The sequence below is a fragment of the Rissa tridactyla genome, chromosome 10 (assembly GCF_028500815.1).
Source record: "Rissa tridactyla isolate bRisTri1 chromosome 10, bRisTri1.patW.cur.20221130, whole genome shotgun sequence".
Classification (NCBI taxonomy): domain Eukaryota; kingdom Metazoa; phylum Chordata; class Aves; order Charadriiformes; family Laridae; genus Rissa; species Rissa tridactyla.
Window position 1 is genome coordinate 6,428,729 of NC_071475.1, and position 10,859 is coordinate 6,439,587.

At 37.8% G+C, this 10,859-nt stretch overlaps 1 protein-coding gene across 4 annotated transcripts in view; it reads right to left on the reverse strand.

Moving 5' to 3' along the window:
- CFAP20DC (CFAP20 domain containing) overlaps positions 1-10,580 on the reverse strand; it is a 94,074-nt gene extending 83,494 nt beyond the window's left edge. For 3 of the 4 annotated variants that reach the window (XM_054216641.1, XM_054216640.1, XM_054216643.1), the window contains exons 1-4: positions 10,515-10,580; positions 5,160-5,243; positions 2,797-2,886; positions 2,204-2,297 (exon numbers count right to left, since the gene is read on the reverse strand). In XM_054216641.1, the coding sequence (XP_054072616.1) occupies positions 2,204-2,297; positions 2,797-2,886; positions 5,160-5,180 (205 nt within the window). In that variant the 5' untranslated portion in view covers positions 5,181-5,243; positions 10,515-10,580. Of the gene's footprint in view, positions 1-2,203; positions 2,298-2,796; positions 2,887-5,159; positions 5,244-9,948; positions 10,311-10,514 lie in introns of those variants that run through there. The other variant, XM_054216642.1, reaches the window with a different exon arrangement.
- Positions 10,581-10,859: the final 279 nt, after the last annotated feature.

Consider the following 10,859-nt stretch of genomic DNA (forward strand, 5'->3'; position numbering starts at 1 on the left):
AATCCAGATCATGACAACAATGCTCAGTGTAGGCTTCTGATTTTCAGAAGAACTGATTTAACTGAGGCAACAAACAGAAGTCGTCTTTTGAGATTCAGGTAGCTATCAAGGGAAAACAGATAGTACAAAGCAGTCTGAATTGAACCCTATGTTGTTTTCTTAGTTATTCCATTGGGGGGGTACAGGCTGCTCTTCATTGGCTTAACAAAACTCAACAGCAACATTAGTTCCTCTTCTAAAGAATGCCAATTCAGAACTTCCGTCTTTTGTGGGTCAAATGACGCTTTAAAATTTCAAACTACATATAACATCTTTTATTTTGGAAGAGTACACCGAGATTACAGTACAACTGGGAGATTGTATACTTGACATAAGTGAAATATTTGAGCTACATACACCTCAAAAGAGGAAGAGACAGGGGAAGACAGAATGGTAACAGATGGAAATTTGACTGTAGTATTGTAGCGCTAGCTAAAGTAAATTTAAAACCAAACTATTAGCAGTGATAATCCGCAACACTAATTCTCAATCCTCATTTTAGGCTGTAGCAGTTTATTGTAACATTGGCAATAAACAAATTAAAGTTGGATTTCTCAGAAAGATACATTAGACTAATATTTATTATACTGAAGAAAACAGTAAATTTCTTTTATAGACATCAGATTAATCTTCAAGGCCTTAGTGCATTAACAAACTATATAATTTCCTGTTATTTTTGTGTATGTTTGGAAAAAACAATTTCTAATTATATACCCTGAATGAGAAGTATACTACAAGATTCCTGTTTCATTTGACCAAAATCACCATCTCAATTTTTCTTCAGAAGCCAGCAGTTACTTCTAAACCAGCTCAATTCATTACTACAAGTCTTATAAGGTATAATACCCTGCAGTGGAGTTTAAGGCATAAATTATAATGACTGCTGTATGCCCTGAGAAACAGACTGCTTTGATTCTGGTTTATTCTGGTGCAAGTAGTAGACAACCTGAGGAAACACTCTGTCCTGGTTTGAGGTAAAACAGAACCAACTTTCTGTTCAGCAATTTTATTTCTTAGCTAGGCCTCTTCTAACTCTCTGAAATTAACAGCTTGTTGTGTCTGAAGTGGTTCGTTCAGAGTGATAAGACAGTTTGTGCCAAGGAATGGTATGCAGTGAGGGTCTTGCTTCTATTTATTGCTGTAACAACCAAGGTCAGCTAGTTTCGTTATTTGCCCCGTTAGAGGGTCAGAAGCGGAAAAGCGTAGAGGGGTCCCACCTGTGGGTAGGAGCGGACAGGACAGGTGACCCAAAATTGACCAACAGGGGTATTCCATCCCATCTGCCCCATGCTCAGCATAAAAGCTGAGGAATCAAAGGGTCAGCTCTCTTCCTTCAATGGCTGACGTCTGAGGAGGACCCTGTCTGTTCATGGGCCTTTGATCCCTATCAGTGTGTTCCTAACTCCAACTCTGGAATCCGGTTCCCACCCACCATTGAGTCCAGCCTGGGACTTCCCCAGTGCCTGATGGTGACATCATCCTGGGAACTTAATACTGTTTATATATACTGTATCTATTTCATTATTTTCCTTTTTTATTCTATTAATATTTCATTAGTTTAGTTTCTTCTAAACTCATAAATCTCTCTTTATCTCTCCCCCTCCTTCCCATGCACGAGAGGCTGGGGGGGAGCATCTGTCGCCGGCCATTGGCCAATTTGGCCAAAACCACGACACGCTCCATAGTACCCATCAAGGACTGATTACATAAACACGGCTGAAGTTTGTTATAACTTCCTTGTACTGCTAGTCCTTACTTGATACATAAAAGTAAAAATACTTTAAAAAGTAAAATGAGAAAGAGGACAGGAACCTATTTCATATTCTGTAATGCCAATAGAATTATTGACTTTAGTAAGTGCCTAATGGGGTCAGAAGTTATTTGCCAGACATCAGTCTGCAGCAGGATCAGGTACAGAAGTGAACCTAGCAGCACAAGGACAACTTGTATCAATGAGGATCTTCCCTACAGCACTTACTTTAATATGGTATTTCTATAGCTTTTACTTATTTTAAACTGATCTAAAAAGTTAACGAAAAAACACTTTGCTAATACCGAATTACACCCAAAGTAAGGGAGAACTTAATGGAAGTTTTACATTCCAATATACGACTGATTTAATAATCAGAACAACATCACAGACATTTCATTCTTTGATACTTACAAGTTCGTCTAGTTTCCTTTGGTAGCTGCATTTTGTTAATTTGGCTGCTTCCCTCAAGTACAAAAACAAAGCCTTTTACTTCTTTATCATATTCCTACAAAAAGGAACAATAAACAAACATAAGCATCCTGATAGAATTCTTCTGCTCATAACCAACCATGCTACTAACATGCAAAGCTACTTTTAAAAAAAAAAAAAATCACAAATGGCAGACAGCACTACAAGTATGACAGTAGTTCAAATATGATGGTAATAATATAATCCATAAAAATATGTCCTTTACTTGCATGTTTTATAAACAAATAATGCCGACAGACAGGACTCATGATCCAATGGGCCCAACTCAATCCATTAATTATCGGAATAGCAAAATTGCTTTCTAAATATTTAAACTATAAAATTATGCTGCTACCAACCTAGTCTGCAAGCAGGCATAAAGAACTAATTTAAGTAGTCATAGTCTGTCATAATGACAGAACTGCAAGTGACAACTCCACTGTGAGGTCAAAGCCCTCATTACCTTCTAATTTTAAGCTTCATTCACATTTCTCTGTTTTATACTCCAGGTTTTATAAGTTTCTTTAAAAACTTACTTTCCATATAGCTGATGGATTACCAAAAATCTTCCATTTTGCTCCTGGGTTCTTGCCTTGAGCACTGAATATTTCAACAAATGGGCCACCCTATAATAAAATGGTTTAAGGATACACGATCCAAGCAAATGTTCGGCACTGAATCAACAATGGTCAAGATGAGTACATAAGAACAATCCCTCCCCACACTCAGTATTACTGATCAGTCAGACAGCAGAATATTAACAACTTCTAGACTACTAAACATAGCAATCCATACAGTCAATATTTGGCTTTACTAGAGGATCAGAACATAAAATTGAAGGAATACCATGGAATATTTCAAATGATTTTATTTATAATGTCATTCTCTAAAAAGCAAAATTATGGTAAATATTCTAAAAACATGCAGGAAATTGTCAATTTATATTTGGATATGGTTTATTTCTACAACTCAAAATAAGTGAGTTTTAAAACAAATAAAAATAAAAAATAAAAACTGTTGCAGATTGGATGTTTTGTCTGATTTCCTATGGAAATGAAGTTTACACAATCTGTCTACATATGTGAATATGTTCCGCTCTGTCTGTGAGAATGTCAAAGACATTTCTCAGTAACTTTTCTACCAGTTACCAAATTCCAGCCTGATTTAACCAAACAGTGTGGGAAACTCACAAAAATTTACTATCTTTTCTGGGCCAACTTAAGTGGCCTTGTAGTAGATCTGATCCTACCGTATCACCATAAAAAGGTAAGGGCTGTACTGCTGCTGCGGCCTTCATAAGGCATCAGAGAATTAATACTGGAAAAAGATTATGAATGCCCGTGCCAGATGAAAATTCCTTACACAGAGCATGTGCCCTACTAGACATCAAAGAATCTAACCATAGGCTCTTGAGGAGATAGGCTTTATCACCTCTGCTTAGGGAATTATTTGCTTCAGCATTTTTCCTATTTGATGTCACATTTTGGGACATCTGAAGTGCTCAGCCTATAGTTTGATAAGCATTTTTTCAGCAGCATGGTTTACCTAATCAATCATTAAAAATGTGCTGCTCCCTTCTCATTCCTGGTTGCCTGCACTCCCTGATTCTCTTCATGTTCAGCTGCTCAAACAATTGTATGCAAGTCAGAACGAGCAGTCTTTCCAGCAAAATAAATGCTCCCCAGATTATGCTCTCAGAGAACAATGTTGCACTGTATACGAGTTACTTATTTTCCTCTGCCCACCTACACCTGGCAGCTTCCAGTCACATGGCTAACCCCAGTCATTAGACTTACTAAATTCTACAGAGATTCAAAACGGCATTCCATATACTGCACTTGTAGAATACATTTTAAATTTATAACGGATTAAAAAAATTAAAAATATGACATACTATCAATTTGAAACTTATTTGACATATTTAAGGATCCTTGACTACAGGATCAAGCTCATAAAGTTAAGAATCTTTTTTTTTTAACTGACAAGTTGTATGTGTTTGCAGCAAATCTTAAACAAGTGGCTTTTCCTCCCACATTTACAAATACATTTTGTTAATACTGCAGCTATTGAGTAGGCCCTGATTTGAGGTTAAACTAACTGAACAGGACATGGAAAACTACCGGACATGACAGGAGAAATGCTGAACAAACACTGATGTAAGAAGCTGACAAAAGTTACTTAGTGCCATGGAGGATGGCTGGATCTCACGGGTAGCAAAAGAGGAGTTATGCAAAAGAGAGTCAAACTCCACAATCAACTGGAGGGGAGTATGGGGCATCTTTTGGGAGCACAGTCCTGCAAAGCCAAGAGCACCTAGGCAATGGTATCAGAAATACCATATAAAGCTGAGATAGCCTAGGGAACAGCATCAGAAAAACCAATTTTGGGTACAGATGCAGCACATCTGGGACCAGTGAGGAAAAAGTAGTTAAAGGTGGGTTGCTTTCTTGGGAGGAGACTGGTGCAGAGAAAGGGAGGCAAAGCATGGTGAAAAGGGAGGCCAGGAAACAGTAAAAGGGATAATAAGATTTGTGAATGAGGCAACTAATGTTGTCACAAAATTTTGCTGGACCAAGAGAATAATCCAACCCCCCTTTTCTGACTATACCTTAAGAGTTGGACCTGCTTCCATGACTGGGAGGATGCAGACGGTGTGCCTTCCCTGGCCCATGAGGGAAGGCACACCAGACAAAGACATTGGTAACACCTTGTTGGTGTCCATTCTAGACCTGACAGGATCAGCAGCTACCCACTATTTCATAACATTTCTATAAAAATACTAAATAATGAAACATTCCAGAACATTTCTGCATCTGGACTTTTTGCCCCCCAGAATATGCCATTTAAATTGAGCTCTCAGGTGAAATGTAAGAGTAAAAAATAAAATTATTTGCTTTACCTGATAGTGATTTTTAAACATTTTCCAGCTTTCATAGGCAAAAAAAAAATTTCAGCTTCTCAATCAGTAAAGACACAGACTACACTGAAAAAAAAAAAAAAACAAACAACGAAATAAAACAGGAAATCTTAGATAGAATATGACATGAAAAAAATCTTACAATGAACCCCCAATTATATTTTAAAAGATATGAAAGTATTATGAATTACTTTTCATAAGTACAGAATGTATATCAACTGCATCAGAGCGCTACCACAAAAGAATTAAGATCAAAAAAATATTAATATTGATGCTGTCTTGGAAAATGTTCTCTTCATGCATCAAATACTCAGGGCTGCCTGTGTTTCCTTGTATTCCAAGTAAAACTAGTAATTTTATCATCAGCTCTTACTTTTAACAATGAAGACTTCACATGCTTTTGAAAAATCATCTTTAATACACTTTTTTTATTATTCTTTGTTGTTGAATGCCCACTGAAAAACATTAGACTCCATTAAAGAGGAGCTTAACATTTAATACAGAAAAAGAGAAACATATGAAACAGCTGCAATAGAAACCACTCCATCTAGAGATATCTGGCAGAGACTTCTGAGACAAATTATCTTCTTTCACATTCAGCATTCTTCTTTGAGGATGATTAGTATAAGTCTCAAACCAAGCACTTAAGTTATCCGAGGGCTGCAAAAGTCAATGGGAGTTAAGAGACATCTGCAGTTGGAGAATCAGAACAGTAGAAAGTGAAGGGACTGATACTGGAAGGCTCCCACATCCCTCTCTGATCATGCTGAGTGTCTGCAATTTCACCTGAAGTCAACAGAGAGGGACCCTGAACATAAGAGGTAGTTGTCAGTCTCCAAAGACAGGTAGAACCAGTCACAAGAGACAACATGCACCTTCACTGTGAAAACTGAAAGTGCTCGTCAACTCACAGAAACCCTTTCACCAGACTGTGCAATATCACCAGACTTATTTGCTATCTTTGTTTATGTTCATTGTTTCAGTTTAGACACAGACCGCTTATAATAATTAAATTATTTTTAATTACTGGAATTTTTTTTGAGCCTCAAACCATTTTCTTAACAGATAAAAAAACAATATGCTGACCAGAAGAATATAAGTATAGCTTCTCATAAAGAACGGTTTAGCTCTCTCAACCAGGAAGTGACAAAAAGTTTGAAACATTTTATAAAATGATACACAAGACTGCGAATGAACTAGAAATTCAGTGACAATATGCATGAGTTCCTAAACAATGTACACATTTGAAGGATTAGAGCAGCATTCTATTTTAAAAAGTAGATCATCATGCATTTAGGAAAAAGTGATGAATCTATTAGTGTTTAAACACAATTATTTTAATCAGCAACAATTAATTTAAATCTTGAGGTTATCTGTAAATGAAATAAATGGAAAAAGGATCAGATATTAGAAATTTACCCCATGCTGTAGCCAGGAACTTTACTTCATTTTAAACTTTTTGATTATAAGGAAAACAAAATTTAGAAACCATAGCATTTGTAACAGGCCTGTCAAAACCCGTAATTAGTATTTTGATTGTATTACTTTAATAGTGCCACTGCACATCTAACCACCAGTTGCATTATTCTGCATTTTAGACCATTTCCTATACAAATGTCCTACTTCTTCAGTTGGCGCAATTTTTTTTTTAAGACTTACTACATTAGTGTTATATTGAACTATTCTAGACTATGAAGTAGACATTTTAGAAATGTCTTTTAAAGAAAACACTTCTAAAGTAAGTGTATTTTTTCTTCCTTCTGAATATATTCACTTTACATACAGAGCAATTGTTTTGGAAATCTGTTTATTCACTTTTGTGTCTGCAGCCCTAATTTCACAGTTATCTACAGCCTGTAAACAAACAAAACTACTCAAAATTGCATGATTCGTGTCTTAGTGAGAATTAATGGCACCATGGAACTAATCCCAGAGTGACCTACTATTTTGATTCACTTTGAGCTAAATGTGAAGGACCAGTAGTGAGAGAGAGGCAGAAGTCATGCCCTCCTACAGTACATATTTACAATGAGCATATTACTGTAACTCCCATGGTCAGGCACTTGTCCTTTGAGGACTAAGGATTTCACCATCCCCCAGTTTTTATTTACTAGTACTTTCAAGTGAAAGAGATATGAAGGAAGACACTGCTTTTTCCTTGGAGCAAGGCCCTTTCACTTAATTTTGCTTTAAAAACAAGTTCCAGATCTGCCAAGCATCACGCATCTAACAAAACCCTATCTATTCTGCAGTTCTGTTATGCCTTCTTACGTCTCAGGGAAAAATATTAAGACTAAATAAATGTGAGGGATTCACTGTATGAAAAGTATGAAGTTCTGAGATTGAAAAAAATAACTCATCTCTTTCAGAGACTACTACTAATATTCTGGTCAGAAATCTTCTGCTGACTATAATCCTACTGTATATTTTGGAACAAACATTTAGTATTTAGTATGTAGAGGCCAAGTTTCATCTTCATTACCATACCATCTTTTGGGATGGAAAGGCTAAAGCTACTTAGCAAGGTGGACAGCTACAGTATTTGCAGACATTGCTGTAGTCAGAATTACACATAAGATATAGAAAGTAATACTTCATTTCCTTCACTCTTTTCTCAAAGTATACTTGGCTTTCCTAAGAGCCAGTCCACTGTAGGCACATCACACAGTTTTGAAGGAAAATGCAAACAGCTCTGCATACAGTGCAAGGTGAGAGGAAGCCATGTTGATATATTAGCTTGGGTTCAACACTGTGCTAATATACTTTGCCTCTCAGCAGTGCTTATTAGCTTTGGCTTAACATCACTAATTTATCTCCACACTGTATTGTGAGCTCTGAGCACAGAAAGAACATATGTGCACTGGTAAAACACCATGAAGACACGCACCTATATCACACAAAAAACTTCTGCTACTAATTAATTCTTAAATTCAGGTGGAGGAAGCATGCGTCTGAACTGAAAAGTTCTCATTCAGATGATATACTAACAATAGAAAAGATGATCAAATAATTAAAGACTTTCATAACGGATCACAGAAAGGGTAGAGAGATATATATGAAGAGATAACATCTAGGAAGTGTGTGGTAGTAAAAAAAAATACAAAAACTGTGGGGTGATGAACACTTATTGAAAGCCTAAAGAAAAAAAAAATCTCAAGTTTTCAAATAAAGTTCACTCTTACAATATGGCTTGAAATTTGTCACCATTTCAGTTGTTTTTTAACCTGACCTACATGTGGAAGCTAAGTTATTTATTAATTTGTAGAACATATTTTATACAGACTCAAGAAACTGACGACCCTTGTAGCTATCAAAATCATAACAAGATGGCTCTTCCTAACTTTAGTGGAAGCTAAACTAGACCCAAAGTTTGTAAGCAGTTTTCTTAGGACAACTCATTCATACTACAAAGCTGATTATTGCAAACACATCAGTGAAACGTCAGCTTGTTTTCATAAAGGCAAAAAATACTGCAAGTGACACTGCAATACATTTCTGATCATATATTGCTTACTTGTAACTTCCCAATTTCCCTTAAGTTACTACAAATAAAGACTAGAAATTACCTTTGCTATTAAGATTGGTAACTACAAAAAAAAATTAAATGAATTATGTATTTGTCACATAATTACTGAGATAATATTGAGGTGCTTTTATTACACATTGACTATTATTGACTTCAGTTACAGTAACCTATGCCTAAAAACAAAGGAAAGAACGGTCTGGAAAATTGATAGTTGCAGTATTTTTTCCCTTTTCACCTTTCTTCCTCCTAGCCTCTCCAGAAATTCTAAAAATCAAGAGTTCTTAAAAACCAGGGGTATTATTGTATAAATATCAGCAGCATCCAGAAATATAAGTCCTCGATATTTTGTATATTTATCAAATAAATATATATTTTATGCATCTTTATAGAATGCCATAAAGTAGCAATTCTCTCATTTTTCAGTCACAGATCAAACTTTTTTTTATTGCCCTGAACCATGTACTTTAGTGTATCTGTCCAACTGGAAATACAGGCTTAAAGTGTCAGTCAATGACAAACCATCAAGAACACAGTTTACAAAGTTACACGACAGTGAAAGATACTTATCTTTGGAAGAACAGATTCCTATCAGGATTTACCTTGTGAGGTCTTGATTTGTGCACTGACTTTGATCATTAGTTTCACAATGTTTCCTACACTGAAAGTAAAGTAGAAGCAGTCCAAAGGGCCCTCTAATCCTTCCATTCCAAAAAACCACTCAGGACCCTGCAAAAACATCTCCATCCTATGACATCTTCTTATGTATGTTTTTTCTTCAAACTAGAATGTTTCACATTCAAACATTTCTATAATACTTTGTGTTTATTTAACACAATATACACTGTAAAACTGTGATTCAAACAATTGGTTCTTAGTCAGTTACAAGCAAGAGTACTTTACAAACAGTAAACACAAACAGACCTTCATGCTTCTTTAAAATACTTAATACTAAGTGCTACCCTAACCGCAAGGGAGGCAGGGATGGACAGACTCACCCATTCCTAAAAGCCTTCGTAGTCATAGTTAGCCCCTTGACTTAAGGGGGACAACTTAGGTAAATATGTATTTTCCCAGCGTTGAAAAAGCTGTGTTTATTAAAGATTTTCTATTATGAAGTCAAAAGTGTGAAGCAAATTAAAGTGAATTTGCACCTACTACTAATTTGCATTGAAAAACAGCACAAATACACTATTTTTGGCAGGGAATATAGGCTTAGACCCAAGACTATTAATACATATAACTCACCATCACAGGCCCAAAGCCAGTGCTGATTTATGGTAGGCTGGGACACACCAGAGAAAGCAGTTCATCACTGATGAAGGGTTTTAGTATCTTCCAGACAAATGAATTCCACATATTAAATATTTCAAGCTAGGTTTGTAACACTGCTATATATTTTCTCAAAATACAAGTTAACATAATAAATGGGCTGAAAGACCATTAATAAACTACACCAAGACTACTGGCATTTCCATGTGAGAAGCAGCACAGACAGCCCCTACACACAACTCGCAGAATTAAGAAGAAAAAAATATATTTAAAATCAAGCTTTTCACTTTTATATAGAAAATCGATCATACAGGGGTTTTGACACAAGGCCCACGTTTCAAGCACCAGCACCCCCGCACACCCGTTTCCCTACGCCATCACAGCGCCGACGCCGCGTCCCACAGCGCCGGCCCGGCTCCCCCGCCCCTCCGCCGCCGCCGGGGCGGGCCTGGCCGCCCTCCCGCCCCTCCACGTCCCAACCGCTCGCTACAGAGGACCGGGGCCGTTCAGCCCGGGAAGCTGAAGCCCCCGCCGGGTCTCACCTGGGCGAGGGTCGCTGGGGACGAGGCCGCACCTACGGAGGGGGCGGGCCCCGGGCTCGCCGTGAGGCGGCGGGGTGGGGGGGGAGAGGAGGGGCGGGAGCCGTTTAAAATGGCGGCGCGCGGGGCGTGGCTCCATCGGTCAGTCACGGCGGGCGGCCGTTACCTGTAGGCGCGCCCGTGTCTGTCAATTCGGGTTCCATCGGCGGCGGGTCAGAGGATGATGCGGGTACCCGTCGTCTGGCGGTGGCCGGGCTGCCCGCCGACCTCCCTGGCTTTCGCTAAGTGAATAAAATCCGGTCAAAGCTGGCAGAGAGGGCTGCGCTGGCCTCCTCACGGGGTGTCCCT